Source organism: Dipodomys merriami, unplaced genomic scaffold, assembly GCF_024711535.1.
Source record: "Dipodomys merriami isolate MVZ:Mamm:240054 unplaced genomic scaffold, mDipMer1.0.p SCAF_6, whole genome shotgun sequence".
Classification (NCBI taxonomy): Eukaryota; Metazoa; Chordata; class Mammalia; order Rodentia; family Heteromyidae; genus Dipodomys; species Dipodomys merriami.
In genome coordinates, this window is record NW_027206179.1 from 2,577,440 (window position 1) to 2,599,809 (window position 22,370).

Genomic DNA, 22,370 nt, shown 5'->3' on the forward strand with positions numbered 1-22,370 from the left:
GGATGGGGACAGAAGACACAGCACTTCCTTTTGATGGATGCAGCATTCTTCAAGAACATTGTCTTCACAGCTCTATATTCACTCATGTAGAGCATGACAGGCCCAATGTTTCTTCTATTTTCCAAAATGGAGCCAGATGACTTAGTTCCATCTGCTATGAAAGCTTCTATAGAAAGTCTACATGCCTAGAGTACGTCACCCAAAAGCAAAGCCATTACCTGTAAAGAGAGAAATGCCCTGGGTTGCCCATTGTGCACTGGTGGCTCTTCCATGTGACGAAGAAACATCTGGTGGAGGGCATGGGCCAAGGCATACACAGCATTATAGATATTGTAACTCTCATCTGACATGGTCATGTCAAAAATGTGCCTCAGCAACCAATGCAGTGTGGCATTGTATGAACAATGCCCCAAGTCTCTGCAGTCAGACTTAATCAGTAGGCTATACACAGACTGAATCCATGACCTGGGAAAGGAGTTATTTGCTGAGTTCTTGGAGAAGGTCTCTGTCAGAATAAAATTGGTGAACCCAGCAGTATTTCTATGATGGTGAGAGAAAATAATAGGTGCATGGAAAGAGTCAATCAGAAAATGTCTTTTAGCAATAGTCACATCATCATAGGGTGAGTTCATGACCCAAACTTTGCCTGTCATTAAAAAGTGCCTAAATTTAAGAATAAAGCCTAATAGAAATGTACTGTCCCCATAAATGATAATCACATTGGTTGATAAGTCCATTAACTGGCGCTGCATCGATAGATCATTTGATAAATCTGAAAGGACACTGTAAGGTACCATATTCTCAAAGGCAAAGCAGACTGTACTCTTGCCCATCTCTTCCCTCATTTCTGAGAGGAACCACATTCCATAGTTTTCTTCGGTGATGAATAGTCCCACCCAGTTCCAGCTGAAATGTAGCATCAAGGAGACCATGGCCAGGGCTAGACCTGAGTCCTTGGCAGCCATCTGATAGACAGTACCAAACTTTCCATGGTCACTCAGGAGAGGATCAAAAGTCCCAAAGGTGAACTACAGGAAACAAATGGAAACAACATCAGGAAGAGGATGGTCATAGTCAAATCTCAGTCCTGATGTGAACGACACAACAACTGGTAGTACAGTAGTGAGAACAAAAGTTTGCTTTTCCCATTTGCAAAGTCATCTCCCATGTTCTGAACTCTTTCTGGACATGTACAGATAAGGCTCAGAGCTTTGGGTCATCCTTTCCTCTCAATACCCCTCCTTTTATTTGCAGCAATGAAAATGTGTATGTCCCACCCACTTTTGGAGTCTTCTTCCTGTGTGATTATGCATTTGGAAGGGTTTGTGATACCACCTCCTCTTCAGTCACTGTGGATATGGCTTCACATCTGCGCACCCCTCCCAGCCTCACCTGTGGAAGTTTGTAGAGGTCCAGCAGTGTCCCTATTGGGACAAATGTGCTTGAGGTTTCTGTGAGTGCTGCTATAGCCTTGGTGTCTCTTCTGCAGGTGTAATTAGGGATGGTTTTATTCTTCCCAGAAAGCCAGGTAAGTGGATCCTCTAACAGATCAGTACTTGAGTAATGTGCAGTATAGATCTCAAACCCCAGAGTCATGTTGGGTAGCAGATGGGGATTCTTGTTGATCTCCTCCACAGCCAGCACCAGGGTGAGAAGCAGTTGGTATTTCTTTAAGTTGATCCTGCCCAGAAATCACAAAATTTGGGTAGGTATACAAATATTACAAATGAGTAACCTTAAATCTCATGACTTTGTTGAATCAAATGTTGATTTCTACACACAGTAATAGGTATAGATCCAACGGGATGGCATTCTAATTTGGAGTCTAAGAAAAGTTCTTAGAATTGAGAGAGTTCCAGAACAGGTCTTGATCAGCATACATGAGATGACTATTCTTCTGAGATTGCAGAGAGAGAGAGAGGGGCAGGGAAGCGCAAGCAGGCTTATCCTCTCTCTCCCATATTGATAAATGAAAAACACTACTGTCTGTTGTGACATAGGAGCAGGCCCAGCTCACATCCCAAATTATTTAGTACCTTAATTTAGCTGTGCATATGGAAAAACTCTTAAGAAATACAATTCCAATTGGGAGCAGATTGTCCACCTGAGTTCAATCAGTATGAGCAGAGAGGCAGGGCCTGTTGTGTTAGGAGTAAATAGGAATGCAGGCTGCTCTGTGTCTGTGCTCACTTGCCACACATTTGCCAATGGTGCATCCTTCTGCAAAGAAGTGAATCTTGCCTTGTGAGGAAAGTAAAGAAATCATAGAAGTACAAAATTCATTTGATGTGATAGAGGCACACTCAGCTGACTCAGAGAATGTCATCATTCAAGGGGATTCCCCAGAAGCAGAGCAAGATAGCAGCCCAGGAAGCTAGAACATAAAGATTGCCTCACCCAACAAAGAACTGATGAGAATCAGGGAGTGTGGACTGGAGGATTCTTCTCTAATCGAACACACAACAGAAAAGGATGTGTGAGAAAAGGGGGAAGAAGCCATCTCCATGTTCCTCCCCATTACCAGCATTAGTAGCTCATTATGGACAGAAATCCTCTGACATTGCAGGGAGGGAGAGAATTAAAGTTAATTCTCAGCACCATCCCCATACACTGAGACCAGTGCTGGGGAAGTGCTTATAGTCTCTACTCTTGGGTCCAGACCTTTAGATTGTGCCTCTGGAACTGGTTTAGGACAGAGACGGAAGATGCTGCCACAACCTCCCTCCTCCAATCTTGTGAACAACAGCAGGTATGAGATACAACATCCTACTGAGCAGGGCAGAAGGTTGGGTCAGAGTTTTTCTTAGAACCCTTTGTCAGGCATGTCATCGTTGGACCAATATATTATCCAGAATAAACTAGAGGCACTGTTTGGTGCTAGCAACACAGCTTCCATTAGAATCTCTCAGGAGGTTTTGGAAGGTCGCTGAGGCAGAACCAAATGCCATTTCCATCAGTTTCCACCATGGGTGGAGTAGGCTGACACCTGTCTTCTTGCTTAGCCTGTGAAGCCACTGTAGTTATGTGACTCTGTTGTTTTCTGGCTCAGTCCAGTCAAGTTGCACAGTGAATAATTTCAGGGACCACTGCCCTAGAAGGACAGTGCTCAAAATGGCACCAGGCAGAAACTAAAGTCGCTCTAGGAATCTAGTGTGCATTGTTCTACATCAGCATAAGCTAGAGTGTGGCTTAAGTGTATCCACATGACAGTTTGGGCTTTGGGGATGCTAGATAGCCTGAGTGGATGGTGGTGTTCACCAAGATGGTCCTGTGGCTTTTTTTTGTTGGTTGTGGGGCTTGAATTCTACGCCTGGATCTGACCCTAAAATATTCAGCTTAAGACCAGCTCTCGAGCACTTGAGTCACAGTGCCACTTCTGGCTTTCTTTTGTTTTACTGGAGATAAAAGTCTCACAGACTTTTCTGCCTGGGCTGGCATTGAACCCCGGTTCTCAGATCTCAGCCTCCTAAGTAGCTAGAATTCTAGGCTTCAGCCACCCATGCCCAGGTTGTGGTTTCCTTTACAAACCTTACTATGTTGCTGTAGCATTGCATGGTTTTCCATCCCAATTATAATAGGTAAGACAAGGAAGTAAGATGGTGATATTGTCCCACAGCTTAGTGTGGGCTAGGTAATAGCACTAGAACTTGCCATGACCATATAGCCAGTATAACCTCTGGCAGACTCTGTAATCACCTCAATACCTGAGAAAGTCATCTACCTCCAGATGATCTGAATTCTATATTAGCTATCACTAATTTTGTATGGTTGTGGGCATCTTGGCTTATGAGCACACCTGTACCACATTCAATCTGAGTCAATCTTAGTACTCACTCAGTACTGTATTGGTCTTGATATAAGTGGACTGAGGATGCTGTGTTCAGGCAGGATAGACTAAGGAAAATGAGGCATGGTTTATGCCAGCTTAAAGCTTGTCCATTTACTTCCCTTAATATTAAGGTAATGAAGTCATTTAGGGGAACATGGAGAAGAATATATTAGTAAAAAATGAGGTATGGGAAGCTCACAGCAAACAGAGAGCTATTCATCCATCTACATAATTTAAGATTAAGGGACCAAAATCATTGACCACAAAAAGAAGCTAGATAAATTAAGGAAACAAATGAGTCCTAGAGAAGGCAACTCAGTAACGTGTGATATAGAAACACAGGGCTACCATCTTTACTTCAAAGAGAGGCAACAGGTTGCATTGCTTCCTGAGAGATGCATTTCTCTTCATATGAATTAGCAGTTGTCTTGTAGGGCAAATGCCTTCCCCCCAAGACACTCCCCCAAAACTTAAGCAACGTCCTATGCCAAATATAGACAACAGCACACCTTCCTTCCCTCAAGGATAATCATGTGGATTGAATGGCTAAAACATACAGAAACTCAGAAAGTGTAGCACCAGGAGTGATTAGAGCAAGGATGACAAACCTATGTTTGTGTAATTTTTAAGTCAGACCTCCTGCCTTTACCATCTGAATACCCCTGGCAGCCCAAGAGCTGTGTGTCTCTCCTCAGTTAGTGTGTCTTTGCCTTTCTGTTTACTGTTTGTCTACCTGCTTGTTTGTTTGCTTCCTTACTGAGGAAAGCTCTGACACATTTTCATCCTGTTGTGACTTGTCTAGAATTTCTTCTTCTGCGATCAGAGTCCAGGATCCAAAGTCCCTACTTTTAGAGGGAAACTTCGTTAACCTTCATCTGTTTTGATGACCCTGCTGTTTGGTATTCCAGGTGTAATAGAGTTCTGGTGGCCACAGCTGTGTCTAATGCCTGTTCTAGCACACAGATCTTGCTATTGCTAGGCAGAATCCATGCACAAGGCCATTCCCTGTGGATGAGGCAAATGGTCCCCCTGTGCACCCAGGAGAAGGCATATTTGGACCCATGACTCATTGGGGTTCTCGTGAGGTTTTTAGAACCACAGAGTATTTTGTCACCAAAATAGCCTTTGGTTTTCTCTGGTACTGAAGTGGTTTATCACCTCACAGCTGACTTCTCACAGGCCCTGAACTCCGTCTAGTGGTGCTATTGTGGAAGTCACTACAGATTCAGGAACACTGACGCTGGCCTGGAATTTCTGGAAAGACAGGCACAAAGCCAAACCAGATAGACTGATATAATTTGGAGACATTTCAAAGGCCAGATTGTATCACATACCAATATGAATGAAGAATGTTCCAGAACGATGAGTTCTCCTAGCATTCAATATAATCATTTTAGGGAAATTCTCATAGAGAGAATCTCAACTCTCATGGATATTTGCTGATGTCATTGTGTGCAATGTAACTAAGGCTTGACATCTAGAATGTCAGTAATACTAAATATGAATTGGGAACTGGTGGCTCAGGCCTGCAATTATAACTAGTAAGGCGGATGATATAGGAGAATTATGTTTTGTTGTCACTTTGGGCAGGAATGTCTGTGACACTCTTTATGTGCAAGCACCTCCACAGAAACTGGTGCAGAGCTGTAGGTGAAGTGGTAGAGTGCCAGCCATGACAGAAAAAATGCTAAGGGACAGCCATCAGGACTTGAAATGACGCCTGAGTACCAGACTTTGTGTGATCATGCACACACACACACACACACACACACACACACACACACAGCTCAATTAGAGAATGGACAGAGAAGAGGATAGCTCTGACATCTCCCAATTCCATGTGGTACGTTTCTAATGCTGAGTTTACACATGAGCCCCATCTTTGTCACTCACTTCTTCACCACATTAGTTTGGCTTCAGTATCTCTCATAAATCTCTCATGGAATAAAGTATTCCTCTCCTGAAAAACCCCGGACAGGTTGTTTCCATACAACTTGTCTGAGAAGATACATCCATGACTTCCCTAGTTTACAGAGAATTCTATAGATCTGAAAGTAGTGAGCTCAGCTGGGTCAAATGCATGAATGAAAATGGGTATAAAACATATGAAAAAGCCAGGCACCTTTGCTCATGTCTGTCATTCTAATTACTCTGGAGGCTGATATCTGAGGATTAGGGTTCAAAGCCAGCCAGGGCAGAATAGTCCATGAGACTCTTATCACCAATGAACCACTAGAAAATTGGAAATGGCACTGTGGCGCCAGCAATCGAGCACTTGTCTTAAGCTGAATAGCAGAGGGCCAGCATCCAAGCCTAGAGGTCAAGACCCATTACTGACAATATATATGAAAAAAAATATTCAAATATAGTTTAGGAAGTTATGAGCAGGGAAAAATAAATAAGCCTGGAAACATGTTGGAGAAGAAGGAATGTAAACAGAGCTTCTGGGAATGACATAGGAGACAGACCAAGACATGGATCGAAAGACAGAAGCTTACTTCAATTAGTTAAGGGGAAAAAATCAAATGTGTCATGCATCTCTTATTGCTGATATTTCCGCAGTTCCCCATTTCCAAAGCTTTGCTGACATGAAATAACCCCAGAAGTAGAAACTGCCTGTCTATCTTAAGAAACATTGCCCTGTTTTAAAAAGTATAAAGAACAGAATGGATTGAAGATTCCCTGGCCTTTGTCCTATGGATGGAGACATTGCACTTTAGTGTCTTTGTATGGACTCTTGGTCACCCCAGTTACCTTGAGTAACAGTGATGAGTGGAGGAGTCACAGTGATGGTGGGGTGGTCGGGACAGCTCTGGAAAGAGGAGTGGAGTGGAAGACAGACAGAAAACTCTGTACCCTTGGAAGAAAGAAAAATATTCATTGGGAACACCTGAAATGAAGTAGAGCTGTTGTACTGAGAGCAGTGTAGAAGATGCAGAGCACATCAATGATTGTGTCCAAACTTCCCCCACATCTGAAAAGAGAAAATTCAAAATTTAAGACAATCCAAGAAATCACTTACTGAATGTTCTGTTGCTGCAGGGTAGGGTCATTCATGCCTTGAGCGACCAATTCCCAAGAATAGAGGGGGTAAAATCCAGCAATGACCACATCTCCCCTGCTGCATGCCACAGATTTCTCTGTGCAAATGCGTCTGCCATCTTCAGAGAAAGTGATCAGGAGAGGATGCTGGAGGAGAAGCAGTGTCAGAGCCACAGGGAACATTGCTGCTGCTTTGACATGGAGCTGAGATTTTGGATGCATACTGTGCCTGCAGCGTCAGGTGGGTGTCTAAAAGGATCTTCAGTTTTTGTTGCTTCTTGTTACCTAGATAGCATCCACTGTCCTAAAGGAATACAGAGCCCTTTCTGCCCTCTAGCTCTGCATCTGGGGTCCAGTTTCAAGGTCAAAACAGAAGTTAGAAAACATGTGTACCATCTTCCTCTCCACAACCTCAGGACCATGATTTCATCCAAGACTGTAGATAATGAAACTCCAGGGATGGATTCCTCTCTTGTTGAGTTGTTCACAAACTTTTGTGAAAGCAAAAAGTTGAAAACAAAAAAAGCACAACCAATCAAGGGTCACTAGGGATGATGGGAATAGATGACACCAGAGGATGCCATGTGAAGATCAAATGATCATAGAGCGCCATGGCCAGGAAAGGCCCAGTCAGAGTTATTGGAGCACCTTCAAAGATGAGGATAGGCTGGCTCACAACCTAGGGAAAAGGGAGACACAGAAGTTTGGTGAAATGACCCATTCAGGTTTTTATACCAACTGCACATGCACAGGAATCCAGAAATGCTCAATGTATTTATTTACTGCTGCAAGTGTTACCAACCATGTTTTGGAATTCTACCATTACAGATGAATACTTCAACGTCAATGCACTTAGCCAATTAGATGTTTGCACTCTGAATCTTGAACTTCTTCAGTGCTTGCATGTTGTTGACAATCAGACTGCACCTATCAATATATTGGCAGTCTATTGTTAGACAGAGATGTTCTATGATCTATGACTTTCTGGGAACATAGCAGACCTGCACACTGAGGATCCTGGTTGCTGTGGGTGTATGGATGGGTCTTACTCTGCTGTGTCCCCATCATGTCCTGAGTGCTCTGGGAATTCTTGTTCCCACTTGGACAGCTGCATTCTGCTAGCTCTGTCCATGTCTCCCTACATGTCTTCTCTATTAGTTCCTCATACTAGAAGTGAAACCAAGGTCACAACATAGTGTCCTGCTCTGCACAGAGTTCACCATGGTGGCTGGTTCTGTGAACTGGCTGCATATAATTATTAGGAAGGTCTTGGCAAATGTAAGTTGGAAAAGTAAGGATGCAAATGCTATTTGGTGTTGGTAGCCAGCAAGACCTTGCAAGAGCATCAGTGCTGGGGCCTAGCCTGACTTGGGTTCTGAGGTAGAAATCTTTGTTGCTTCTATACCCAGGATTATTAGTATGAGCCTGCTGTGGCTGGCTCAGAAGACAAACGTTTATCCCGTTCTCCTCATCTATTACTCTAACTATTTCTATTCAGTCTGCCTATGAGAACAGGCCCTCCCCACTTCCTCTTCACTTGCCTGAAACCAGTAGTCACCTGTCAATCACCTGACTGGAGTCAGCAAAGGACCCCACAATCTGAGGTCACTTCCTCATCCACGGAGGTCACTTCCTGGACCATCCTGGTCACACCTCCCTAGCACAGTGAGAAGTGCCCCAGACTCTGTGGTCACTTCCACATCCGCTGTGGTCCTGGCTCAGCACAAGTCTCTTTCTCTCTCTTTTTATTTACCCCTTTTCCTCTGTCTTCTCCATGGGCCTCCATCTCCGAGGGCGGGCAATTTGCCTTTTCTGCCTGAACCGTGTATCAGGTTTCCTTGCTGGAGAAGCTAACAATTTCTACTTCATTGTCATTGGTGTCTACTCTAGTACTCTATGCCTTCTTCTCCCTACATTTCAAAAATAAGAGAAAACTTGATCTGTGTTGCCTCTATCTGAGTGCTTTCTTTCTGTATGTCTATTTGTCTGTGTGTATTGTAAATGTGTTGTACCGAGGAGATACCATTATGTAAATCAGGTATTGAGTACATTTCTGTTTTTACAATGTTACCCAGTTTTTCCCTCCCTGCCCCACCCACAGGTTGTATGCTCCATTTTTCACAGGGTGTCCAGTATATACCACTGCTGCATTTGCCAGGGTGATTAACTGAACACAATATTCTCCACTTCCACTCATATTCCTGACTCAAACTTATAATTTCATACTCAAGACCCCTTTTGTCTGTGTGACTCAATTTACTTTTTCCATTCATGTGTTGATTGGAACAGAGCCTGGTTCTGCAACTCAGCTTCTAAGTAGTGTCATGATAAACACTCACCTTATGTAAACATAGACATAACAAACACCCATACTAGTGTGTGTGTAATATGCATGTAATATTATATCTTCTGTCATATTATGTTACCAAGGGTGTTATAATATTCCTTTTGGCCATATCCCCAGTAGTGTCTGTTATTATTAATTTCCTGGATAATCAATCAAATTTTTTATTGCTAATTATTTTATAATGAGTTCCATTTTATGAAACTCAAGATGTACTCATCTTCTACTTACTTGAACATTTTGTGGGTATAAAAATTGAAGACGGGAAGTGGTGCTGTGACTGAAGTGTTAGAGTGCTAGACTTGAGCTGAAGAACTGAGGGACAGCGCCCAGGCCAAGAGTTCAAGCCCTAAAACCCACCAAAAAAAAATTGAAGACCGTTTTTGCTTCTGAAATAATTTTTTATCCAAATGAAACCAATTTGTTTCATCAATTCCCTTTCTCAAGACTTTCATTTACTAACTTCCCTTGGTCATGGGACTTGAACTCTGGGTCTAGGGGATGTCCCTCAGTTTTCAGCTCAAGGAGAATGTTCTACCACACCGCTTTTGGTTTTCTGGTGGTTAATTGGAGATAAGAGCCCTATAGTGTTTCCTGCCTGGGCTGGCTTTGTACCCTGATCCTCAGATCTCAACCTCCTGAGTAGCTAGGATTACAGGTATGAATCACTGGCACCTGAATTCCTTACTGAGTTTTTAAAAATTACATGTTTAATTAACTCTTTGAAAACATTTGATCTCAAATTGACATTTTTAAAGATGTAAAGTAGTAATCCTTAGACAAACTGGTTGTAAATTGATATTTCCCATTTGGTTTTAAAGCAGGGAGAACAGGAGAATCACATGTAGAATGCCATTGCATGAAGAGTCCAAACTTAACAAACTTGAGGGATCTCAGACCATCTCTTGGTGTTTTCAAAATGCAGCTGATTGCATCACTTTACATATCACTCTTATAACTTTCTTCAGGTAATGTTTGAAGGAAAGCAACTTTAGTTAAAAACAGTCATATATTGGTCTTTTGGTGTGTCAAGAATTGAGCAGCAATAATAATAATAATAATAATAATAATAATAATAATAATAATAATAATAATAATAATAAAAGAATTGAGCAATAGCTGAGAGCCGGTGGCTAAAATCCATAATCCTAGCTACTCAGGAGGTTGAGATTTGAGGATCACGGTTGAAAGCCAGCCAGGCATAAAACTTCGTGAGACTCTTATCTCCAATTAACCACTCAGAAAACTAGGAGTGCTGTGGCTCAAGTGGTAGATTGCTTGCCTGAAGCTGACGAAATGAGGGACAGAGCCTAGGCTCAGAGTTCAAGCCCTATGATCGACAAAAAAAAAAAAAAAAAAAAAACGAATTGAGTAACATAGGTTTTACATTGAAGTAAATATCTAAACAAAGCCATGAATATTTCAACGTAATTTCTACTTTTTTTCTTTGTCCCTTAAAAGAAACCACAATGGGAAAAATATGTATGTAGAGCAAACTGCACGTTATCTATCTGACCCATATCTATAAGAAAGTAGAAAATCTGAACACACACTGCACGATTGTTTTATCAAAGGAATCCTGGGGGGGTGGGGAAAGAAGGCAAGTATGAGTTTGGATGTTTTAATATTGGCAAGAAGTGGCAAAATAAGAGAAGAAAAATAAGAAAACCATAAAACTCAAGGCAATATTCTTAGATTTGGATGGTCTCAAAGCCAGTTAGAAAATTTCTACCTTCTATCCCTTTGGCAGGTCGAAGCTACCAGTCCATTGCCAGATCCTCCTAGGAACATAACGCAGAGACTTCCAGATCACAGTACCCAGTCTGGTTGGTCCATGAGCCGTTCACCACCTGTTAGTGCATGAGTGCGGCTTCTGCCTCTGGGAGCTACCAGATCCACCCCTACCAGGCCAACCAACCTAGAGTGCAGGCCTCACTGGTTGCATCAAGCAGTCTCCAGACTTGACAAGCAGTATGTCTGAGCTGCTTAGCCCCTGCACATGGTTCGGCGCCTCTGGAGAAGATGGGACTCAGGGTCCTGCTCTGGAAGAGGAAGGATACTCCCAGCATGCCCTGGGGCATGGGGCAGTGAGCATCATAGGAAGGAGACCTGGGCCTTGAGCATGAGGGGCTGCATGTGGCTAGGTCCTTGCCCATGTCTGAGGGTTTGTTCAGCAACACCAACTCAGGGCAGATCCTGAGCAGCAGGTCCAGGGAGCTCGGGTGGGATCCATAGCCTATTCCTGCTATTCTGGCCCCTCTCCGGGTTGAGATGATTCACCTACAATGTATGGGCATCTCTTTTCGTTTTTTTTTCCTGCTCAGGCAGATTTGATTGTTTTCTTTTTAAAAAAAATTCATAAGTTTTTTTTTATTGTGATAATACTGTACAGAAGAGTTTCAATTACATGAGCAAGGTAATGAGTACATTTCTTATCAAGCAGTTGCCTCCTCCTTTGTTTCCCCTTCCCATCCCTGCCCTCCCATCTTCCCACCCTTCATCTCCCTCAGGTGGTTGGTTTTCATTTAATATATTTGGGTATTTTTGCTCTCTCCCCATTTTTATTTCCTGGTATCTGCTGAGCCTTTGGCATCACTGGCACTGCCCACAGTGGCATCCACAGACCATAGTGAGAAAAGACATCACTTGCTTTAAAAAACATTAAAGACAGGATTGATGGTTTTCAGAGTTGGTTGGTGGGAAGGTAAGGGAAAAAATTAATTTATGGAAAAAATCATGTGTGTGTGTGTATGTGTGTGTGTGTGTGTGTGTGTGTGTGTGTGTGTGTGTGTGTGTGTGTGTGTGTGTGTGTGTGTGTGTGCGCCAGCCCTGGAATTCAGGACCCAAACTCCCTTACTTGGCTTTGTAATTCACAAGTGGCATTTTACCATTTGAGAAATACCTCCCATCCTGTATTTTCACTTGTAAGTAAAAGATGGAGTCTCATACACTTTTCTGTCCAGGCTAATTTTGAATTGTGATCATCAAATCCAAGCCTTCTAAAGTAGCCATTGGTGTCTGACTTGAAAAAAATTGCATATATAACAATGAAATTAGTAATGAATTTAATAATAGACTTCCACAAGTATGTGAAAAGTTAATACATATGACTCAATGTTCTAGTCAGTACTTTAAAACAGTAACACTTTTTCTTTATTGAGAGTAAGTACATAAATTTCACAGTATTGTGGCATAGTGATACTTAGTTAAAGTCACTAACACATTTTAACCTTCACAATGCAGCTTGTCATTGTCTTCATCTACAAAGCTTATGAACTCTGCAGACTTTAAAAATAAAACTCTTCTCCCAAATCAGGTGATATGTACATTTCTTTCCTTTTGCTCAGTATCAGCTGTTTCCTCTTTCTCTCTCTTTCTCTCCCTCCCATCACCAGCCTTGAGTTGCTTAGTTCACTTTCATCAATGACCAGTGCCTCTGATGGGCCCCTCTGTTGTATTTTTTCACCCATTTTCCTATACTTCTTTGCCCTCCTCTTAGCTTCCCTTAGGTGTGCATGCTTATACACCATATATGCGGTCCAGTATATAGAGTCAGCTAGAAACTATATAACAAATTAAGAAGCCAATCTGTGTTTCTTGTGTCTTGTTTATTTTGTCATATCTCATTGTAAAACAATAACACTTTTATGATGTGTAATTTAGTCTAATTAAGAGGTGATTGAACATCACTGGATCTGAAAAATGTAAATAGAAAATAAAGCAGTGGAAGAATGGACACACTATCTTTTGCCAGCATGGCTAAAGAGATCCCCTCAAAAATCTAGTTTTTCTGTTGTTCTCTTTTCTCTTCTTCTTCCATTTCTATTTGGGTGTCCTTAGAGATTTGGTCCGATATGATGCACAAATAGACTAATTGTGAGCTCTGGGCATTGATTTTACTAAGGTCCTATGGAAGTCAATGATGAGCCCATCCTTTCTCTCCTTTACTTGAGTGTCTCCTGGACAGCTATAGGTTCCACGCTTGTATCCTCTGAGACAGAGGTTGAGAATGGCCAGCTCCTGGTTTGTCAGTCCTGAGGATGGAGACTGAGCTTTCCTTGAGCTCCAAGCTTGAAAAATCTTTGGTTCTTTAACCCTTAGTTGTGTCTAAAGGCAGATGCAGCTTTACCTAGTAAGTGATGATGTAATTGATACATTAAGAGTCTTGGAAATATCACCTCTCAATCATACATAAAAACATAATTGCTTTGGATAGCCAGTAAAAATTATTTCACACTTGTGTTCACAGTTGAGCAAGTTTTATACCGCCTTAGTTGTGTTTGGTTAGCAGAATGGGTAACCAATGTTTTTTTTCTACCTACATAGCACTGGCTCTTTCTTGTTGAAGTCTTCCCCTAAATACAACTCATGTATTATTCTAAACTCTTTCTGAGTACTGAAAAGGAACTGTTGCAACAATGTTAAAGGCCTGGACCTCAGTTATCAAAACAGTATCAATGGTGGGGTCCTGGTGGCTTTCGCCTATAATCCTATCTACTCACAGGCTGAGATTTGAGGATTGTGGTTCAGTGCCAGCCCAGGCAGGAAAGTCTGAAACTCTTATCTCCAAATAATCACCAAAAACACCACAATTGGTGCTATGGCTTAAGTAGTAGAGCACTCTCCTTGAGCCGAAGAGCTCAGGGACAGCACCCAGGCCCCGAGTTCAAGTTCCGAGACTGACAAAAAAATAATAGCATCAATGAAATTATTCAGAACTTCCTATTTTTGCCAAGGAATGATCTCTGTCTTCTGTGTTGTTCTTTTTATTTCATATGCTTCATCTTTCTGTACTTCACAGTGAATTGCCATCTTGGCCACACAGTGAATTTCTATCTTGGCCACCTAAAGAAATGAAAATGAGCTGATGGTCTTATGGGTTTTGTTTTTTTGGTGCTGATTCTAATAATAGAAGCCAGGGTCTGGGTGTTGTTTCTGAGCATTGTTTTTGTGTAAAGTGAGTGCTCTGCCACTTGAACCACGTGTACATTCTGACTTTTTTTGGTTTACTGGAGATAAAAGAGTCATGAACTTTCTTTCTCAGGGTGGCTTGGAACCATGGTCCTCACATATCAGTTCTCTGAGGAGCTAAGTTTACAGGCCTAAGGCACTGGTACTCAGTTAAGTGTGAGCAATTTTAACGTAACTTGTGACTGTTTAAACACAAACTGTTACAACTGTGTTTGCATTAGGCTTGCTGCTCAGGGCAAAAGACATGAGATCAGAATCATTCTGGTACATTGTCCTCTTGGACAAGGTAAACATTCATTTTATCTTGCTGAGAATCCAGGAACAGGTGCTTTTTACTTTAGACTCTTTCCTTAGAAATGACTTAATACTAACTTCATTTACTATTGGAGAATGATGAATGTATAAGGGCAACTATCTATTAATTATTAGCTCCAAATTGTAAGTTTATACTCAATAATGGGCAAAAAGTTATTGGATTTGAAGTTTCCTTTTCTCTAGTGGGCAAGTGGTCAGAGACTTCATAAAGTTTGATGTAGACTTTGATATGGCAGTCTAACACCCATTCACTTTATTGAGTTAGGCTGTTTTGGTTCTCCTTTAAGTTTTATTGTAGTAAAATTCATCAACTCCCCTGTGTTGAATACGTAGTTGTACAACAATAGCAGCCATTACATAAGCACCTACAGAACAGTGAGCACTCTCTTCTTTGAGTCATTGTAAATGGAATTATCTGTTGGGCTTCCAGACACTTCTATGTTTGTGCAGATACTTTTCTGTTTTCCAGCAATGGCTCAGGAGAATTAGAGACAACACTGTGTGTGTTTCTGTCATGCATGTGTGGGTGACATCACTCCACTGAGCCACAGCTACAGCATTGAATAATGTCAAGATCTCTGCACTCAGAGATATGAGCTTGCTTGTCCTTTGGACTCCTGACTGTATAAAGCAGTGGTGGCCTGACAATATTCCCACTTCAAGCTCCTCAACACTTTTGATGTCTTAAGGGACTCTTCTGAATCATTCTTGTTCTTATAGAATTGTAAAGAGGTGGTGATGGCTAGAAATGTAGAGGGCTGGAGGCAGCTGTCTGTGTTCTATCTCTCTGTGGCACCAATTAATGCAGGAAATGTAAAATGCTCTGTTGTCCTTTTCAAGGCTTGTCTCCAATATGTACTTTGATACATGAAAGTGAACACTACACTTGTTGATATGGAAATAACTATAGGTCCACATGTCTGGTGGTGCACAGTAATCTTTTACTTTTATCCAGTCAGTGCCTGTGCTCAACTCAGTGCTCAGCTTTGAGCTGTGTGTGCGTCTGCACCTGACTGGCCTGGAACAAAAAGAAAAACTTACTGGGTGGAAGGGGACATTTTACAATTCTACCATCTGATGAGGCGGGTGCTGAGACTTCTGGTTTTGAAGAGCAGTAACACCTTGTGCTTGTTATAACACCCTCCCCCCGCCACAGAAGCACCAGCTGCTCAGTCTCCCATGGGGCTGTGTGCTGAGGCCCAGGGTCACACTGTGCTCCTGCCTGGACCGCTCTTGCCTTCCTCCCCTTCCTCACTCCAGCAACTGTTGCTTTCAGGCCGGTGCTCCTGAGCCTCCGGCCTCTCTGCCTCCGTCAACACAGTCAGCAACACAGCCACCCCGCGTGGGAGTATTAGAATGTCAGGGAACATGGCAGGTCGGACGGTTGAGGAGGGGCAGTGGTGGTTTGGGAGCCTCTTGCGGGTTGGGGCCCAGCCCCCTGGGCTGTTAGTGAAGAAAAGCTCCTCAGGAGCCCTCTGACCAGATCCTGACTGTCAGGATCGCTGGGTCTTTGCTTTTCCTGTCCCGGGCTGCCTCCATCCCCCTCCTGGGCTGCCTCCATCCCCCTCCCGGCTCCTGTACCTCTGGTCTTGTGGAAGTTGCTGTGGAGACCTAGTGCTGTGCATATGGCATTTTTGTAAATGTGAAATAACCTCATATGTTGAGTTTTGTATGCAGAGCCACTAGTATTGTTATTTTGGCCACTTTTTATATTCAAAATAAAGAAATAACATTTTTTAAAAAAGAACACTTAAAGATATGGAGTCTGGTGTATCTAATATTTTTGTCCTTTCTTTCGGGATCTTTTTCTCTTCTTATAAATGATTCCATTTCTCAATCCCGAACAAAAATTGAAAAAAGGAAAGAATGACGATATATAAATGACCCACCTTGGTAATTCCCATGCTTCACTCTATCAGATTTTCAAACAAAATCAGTTGTTGGCCATGTGGCTTAGTTGTAGAAAACTAGTCAATTTTCACCGTTTGTCCCAGACCTTCTGGAAAATCCCAAAAGCTCATAATGTCATACACTGCCTCCAATTTCCTTTCTTCATTCAAAACCAGTTGGTCTCCAACAGGATTGGTAAACTGGATCTTTTTCAAAAAGGGATGCAGCTAAAAGGGACACATTACAGTATGGTGAAGTGCTTCCCAGATTTATCACAGAACCACAGAACAATGGATACACACAGATTATCCTTCCTTCCCAACACATGATTCACACACACCACAGGAATCCAATCAACTCTATCAAATGCAGGCCCACAGTGGAGTAACTTGTTAAGAATTTTCTAAAACCTGGTTATCCAAAATGGGATGGAGAAACTCAATTTCAAGGGAATGAAACTCCAGCCACATCCAACCAAATACTTTATTTGGTTAGAATTCATATTATAATTCACTTCTAATATGACAGACTTCTATCACCTCTTTTTAAAAAAATTTTATTTTTATTTTTTATTGTGAAAATACTGTACAGAGGGGTTACAATTACATGGGCAAGATAGTGAGTACATTTCTTATCAAGCATTGTAGCCTCCTCCTTTGTTTACTCTTCCCATCCCTTTCCATCCTTCCATCCCCACAACCAATCCTCCCCACCACAAGTTGTAAAGTTCCTTTTTGACATGACAACTTGTACTTCTCATTGTTGCAACAGGTCCACCTGTATCCTTATTTAAACAACCTGTTTTTCCTCTACCCCTCCACAAATTATACTGACCTCAAGGGTTACACTATGGGGGAGGGACATACAAAGCAACAAAGAAATAATTTTATAATTGTTTTAGAAACAAATGCAAGAAAGTAAAAACATTTAAAATACATATCTTAGGGTTCATTTTCCTAACATCACCATATCTGACCTTTTCTGCTTGACTCATACATGTACTAGATATTGCAAATAAGGGAAACCATGTTTCTTTGGGCTTGGCTTACTTCACTTAATAAAATTTTTTACAAGTTTTTCCATTTCATAACAAATGGGGCAATACCATTCTTTCTGATGGAGGCATAGAATTCCATTGTGTATATATACCACATTTTCTTGATCCATTCATCTACTGAGGGGCTTCTGGGTTGGCTCCAGATCTTAGCTATGGTAAATAATGCTGCAATAAACATAGTTGTGCTGGTAGCTTTAGTGTGGTCTTGTTTGTAACCATTTGGGTAAATGCCCAAAAGTGGGATGGCTGGGTCATAGGGGAGCTCTATGTGGAGTTTTTGAGGAACCTCCATACTGCTTTCCAAAGTGGTTGAACAAGTTTAAATTCCCACCAACAATGAAGTAAGGTTCCTTTCTGTCCACATCCCCTCCAGCATCTGTTGTTGTTAGAGTTCTTGATTTTTGCTGTTCTAACTGGAGTGAGGTGCTATCTTAATGTTGTTTTGATTTGCATTTCTTTTATGGCTAGGGATGTTGAACATTTCTTCATGTGTCTATTGGCCATCCATCTTTCTTCTTCAGAGAAGCTTCTCTTTAAGTCTTTCGCCCACTTATTTATTGGGCAGTTGTTTCTTTGAGGATTTGTTGTTGGGTGGTTTAATTTTTTGAGTTCCAAGTATATTTTAGATATGAGACCCTTGTCCGTTGTATGGCTAGTAAAGATCTTCTCCAAATCCGTGGGCTTTCTATTGATCTTGGTAGCTATGTCATTTGCCCTGCAGAAGCTCTGCAACCTTATGCAATCCCATTTGTCCAACCTTTCTTTGATTTGTTGTTTTTCCGGGTCTCTATTCAGAAAATTTCGGCCTGAGCCAAGGAGACCTAGGGTTTCTCCTATTCCATCCTGTAATGTTTTCAGAGTGTCTGCTTTGAGTTCAAGGTCTTTGATCCATTTGGAGTTGATTCTGGTGCAGGGTGATATATAAGGATCTAGCTTTAGTTTTCTACATGTAGTTTACCAATTTTGCCACCACCATTTACTGAAGAGGCTGTCTTTCTTCCATTCTATTGTTTTAGCTTCCTTATCAAAGATTAGATGGCTATAGGTCTGTAGGTTCATTTCTGGGTTTTCAATTCCATTCCATTGGTCCTGAGGTCTGTTCTTATGCCAATACCAAGCTGTTTTGATTACTATGGCTTTATAGTAGAGTTTGAAATTTGGTATTGATATTCCTCCAGCAGTGTTCTTTCCGTTGAGAAGTGTTTTTGCTATTCGGGGTCTTTTATTGTTCCATATGAATTTTTGGATTGCCTCTTCTATTTCCGTGAGGAATGAGGGTGGAATTTTGATAGGTATTGCGTTGAATTTGTAGATAGCCTTGGGAAGTATTGCCATTTTCACGATGTTAATCTTTCCAATCCAGGAGCATGGGAGGTTTTGCCATTTTTTAAGTTCTGTGTTGATTTCCTTTTTCAAGATTTTAAAGTTTTCATCATAGAGGTCCTTCACTTCTTTAGTTAAGTTAATTCCTAGGTATTTTATTTTTTGTGGGGCTATTACAAATGGAGTTGCTTTCCTAATTTCAGCCACACTTTTCTCATTGTTGGCATACAGAAAAGCCATTGATTTTTGGGGGTTAATTTTCTAACCTGCTACTTTGCCAATGTTTTGAATCAGCTTGAGTAATTTGGGAGTGGAGTCTATGGGATTCTTTAAATGCAAGATCATGTCATCTGCAAAGAGGGAGAGTTTTATTTCTTCTTTCCATATTTGGATCCCCTTTATGTCTGCATCTTGTCTTATTGCTGTAGCTAGGCATTCTAATACTAGATTGAAGAGAAGTGGAGAGAGTGGGCATCCTTGTCTTGTTCCTGAGTTTAGAGGAAATGGCTTTAGTTTTTCACCATTGAGTATAATGCTGGCTGTAGGTTTGTCATATACAGCCTTTATTGTATTGAGGAATGTTCCATGGATTCCTAATTTTTCCAAAACCTTCATCATGAAGGGGTGTTGGATCTTGTTGAATGCTTTTTCTGCGTCTATTGAGATAACCATGTGGTTCTTGTTCTTGCTCCTGTTGATGTGATGAATAATATTAATTGATTTGCGTATATTGAACCAGCTTTGCATCCCTGAAATGAATCCTGTTTGATCGTGGTGTATGATTTTTTGGATGAATTGTTGAAGTCGATTGACCAAAATTTTGTTGAGAAGTTTTGCATCAATGTTCATCAAAGAAATGGGTCTATAGTTCTCTTTCTTTGATGAGTCCCTGCCTGGTTTTGGGATGAGGGTTATGATGGCTTCATAGAATGTGTTCGGTAGTGAGCTTTCTCTTTCAATTTCATTGAAGAGTTGGAGGAGAATTGGTGTGAGCTCTGCTTTGAAGGCCTTGTAAAATTCCGCTGTAAAACCATCTGGACCTGGACTTTTCTTAGCTGGGAGGTCTCTTATTGCTGTTTCTATTTCAATGCTTGATATGGGCCTGTTAAGATAGTTTAACTCATCTTGGTTTAGTTTTGGCATGTCAATATTTGCTAGGAAGAGGTCCATTTCTGTCAAGTTGTCGAACTTATTAGCATAAAGTTTTGAGAAGTATTCCCTTATAATGTTCTGAATCTTGGTTGTTTCCGTGGTGATGTTTCCATTCTCATCTCTGAGTTTATTAATTTGGGTGTGTTCTCTTCTTTTTCTGATAAGATTTGCTAAGGGTCTGTCAATTTTGTTAAGTTTTTCAAAGAACCAACTCTTTGTTTTGTTGATTCTTTCTATAGTTTTTTTGGAGTCTAATTCATTTAATTCTGATTTAATTTTGATTATTTCTTTCCGTCTACTGGATTGGGGTTTATCTTACTGCTCTTTTTCAAGGAGGTTTAGATGTGTCATTAAATTGCTAGTTTCAGATCTCTCCAATTTGTTGATGTAGGAGCTCAGAGCTATAAACTTGCCTCTGAGTACTGCCTTTGCTGTGTCCCAGAGGAGCTGGTAATTTGTGTGTTCATTTTTGTTGAATAGCATGAACATTTGAATTTCCTTTCTAATCTCTTCCATGACCCACTCTTGATTCAGCAGTGTGTTGTTTAGCCTCCATGTGATACCGGACTTTCTTTGGTGGCTTTTGGTGTTGAGTCCTAATTTTATTCCCTTGTGGTCAGAGAGAATGCAGGGTATAACTTCAATGTTTCTGAATTTAGACAAGTTTGGTTTGTGGCCTAGAATGTGGTCTATTTTAGAAAACGTTCCATGTGCTTCTGAGAAGAACGTGTATTCTGATGCTGCTGGGTGAAATGTTCGGTAAATGTCTGTTAAGGCTAGTTGATCTATGCAGCTGTTTAGATCTGTGGTTTCTCTGTTGAGTTTTTGCCGAGTTGATCTGTCTAGTGGGGAGAGTGGTGTGTTAAAATCCCCAACAATTAATGTCTTTGGATCTATATGGGATTTGAGGGAAAGTAGTGTTTCTTTGATAAATTTGGGTGCTCCATTGTTTGGCGAATAGATATTTAGAATTGTAATGTCCTCCTGAAGGAGAGATCCTTTAATTAGTATGTAGCAGCCTTCTTTATCTCTACTCACGATTTTTAATTTGAAGTCTATTTTATCTGATATTAGGATTGCAACTCCCGCCTGTTTATGGGGGCCGTTTGCTTGGTAGATTTTGTTCCAGCCTTTAACATTGAGAATGTGGGTGTTTTTACAGGCAAGATGTGACTCCTGCAGGCAGCAGATAGAAGGGTCTTGTTTTTTAATCCAACTAGACAGTCTATGTCGCTTAATTGGAGAGTTCAGTCCATTAATATTAAGAGATAGGACTGAGAGGTATTTGGGAGTTCCTGCCATGTTATCTACCTTCTTGGCGGCTGCAAAAACTGGGTTCTTCCTATGGTTCTTGGATTCTCCGTTTCGGTGCAGTTTGTTGGTCTTTATTGTGGTCTTGTTGGTTTTCTATGTGTAGGACATCTTTAAGAATCTTTTGTAGGGCTGGTTTGGTGGAGATATATTGTTTCCATTTTTCTTTGCTATGGAAGGTTTTTATTTGGCCTTCAGTTATGAAGGAGAGTTTAGCTGGGTACAGTATTCTTGGTTGATAGTTGTTTGTTTTTAGGGCATGGCATACATCATTCCAGGCTCTTCTTGCTTTGATTGTCTCTGCTGAGAAATCTGAGTTGATTCTAATTGGTTTCCCTTTATAGGTGATTACCCTTTTCTCCTTGACAGCTTTAAGGATCTTTTCCTTGTTCTTAGTTGATCCTGTGTGCATTATAATGTGACAGTGGGATGTCCTATTCTGGTCTGGTCTATTTGGGGTTCTAAAGGCTTCTTGTATCTGAATAGGCCTATCTTTTTGCATGTTTGGGAAGTTCTCTGCTAGGATCCTGTTAAACAAATTTCCTAGACTATTAACTTCTGTTTCTAGGTGCTCCTCTACACCCATTATCCTTAGATTAGGCCTTCGGATGGTGTCTTCCAGGTGTTGGATAGATCTATCATATTTCTTGGACTTGTCTTGGATGGTTGTATGTTCTTTCTCTATAATATCTAGGCTGTCTTCAATCCCTGAGATTCGATCTTCTGCATGGTCTAACCTGCTGTCAAGACTCTCTACTTTGTTTTTAATATCTTTTCCTTCTAATTGGTCAGCTTTGATGGCTTCAAGTTCTTTGTTGAAGCTCTGTTTTAGGTCTTGTATGAATCTCTTTACTTCCTTAATTTGGTGTTCAGTGTTTGTCCTCAAATCACTTAGTTGATTGGATATGGTTTCTTTGGACTCCCATTCCTTCTGTTGGGTTCCATTCAGCATTCCCTTTGTGGTCTCCCTGACTTCCTTCAGCTCTTTGTTAATGGATTCTATGGATGCCTTTAGTGATCTTTGTGTGTTCTCTACCTGGTCTCTCAATTCCTGTATTACTCTTTGTTTAACTTCCTCACGTTCGTGGGATTCCTGCAGTTCTCTTTGAGTGTTCTCAGCCTGCTCACACCATTCC

The 22,370-nt window shown here is 41.2% G+C and overlaps 1 protein-coding gene and 1 non-coding gene across 2 annotated transcripts in view; both read right to left on the reverse strand.

Moving 5' to 3' along the window:
- Positions 1-22,370, reverse strand: part of LOC138813625 (vomeronasal type-2 receptor 116-like) — a 46,899-nt gene that overhangs the window by 4,703 nt on the left and 19,826 nt on the right. The window contains exons 3-7 of the mRNA XM_070002025.1: positions 6,852-7,018; positions 6,745-6,803; positions 6,584-6,641; positions 1,393-1,681; positions 219-1,028 (exon numbers count right to left, since the gene is read on the reverse strand). Of these exons, the coding sequence (XP_069858126.1) occupies positions 219-1,028; positions 1,393-1,681; positions 6,584-6,641; positions 6,745-6,803; positions 6,852-7,018 (1,383 nt within the window). The remainder of the gene's footprint in view (positions 1-218; positions 1,029-1,392; positions 1,682-6,583; positions 6,642-6,744; positions 6,804-6,851; positions 7,019-22,370) is intronic.
- Positions 11,781-11,866, reverse strand: LOC138814338 (small nucleolar RNA SNORD35). Its single transcript, XR_011367929.1, has one exon. It is a non-coding gene; the product is annotated as a small nucleolar RNA SNORD35 (small nucleolar RNA).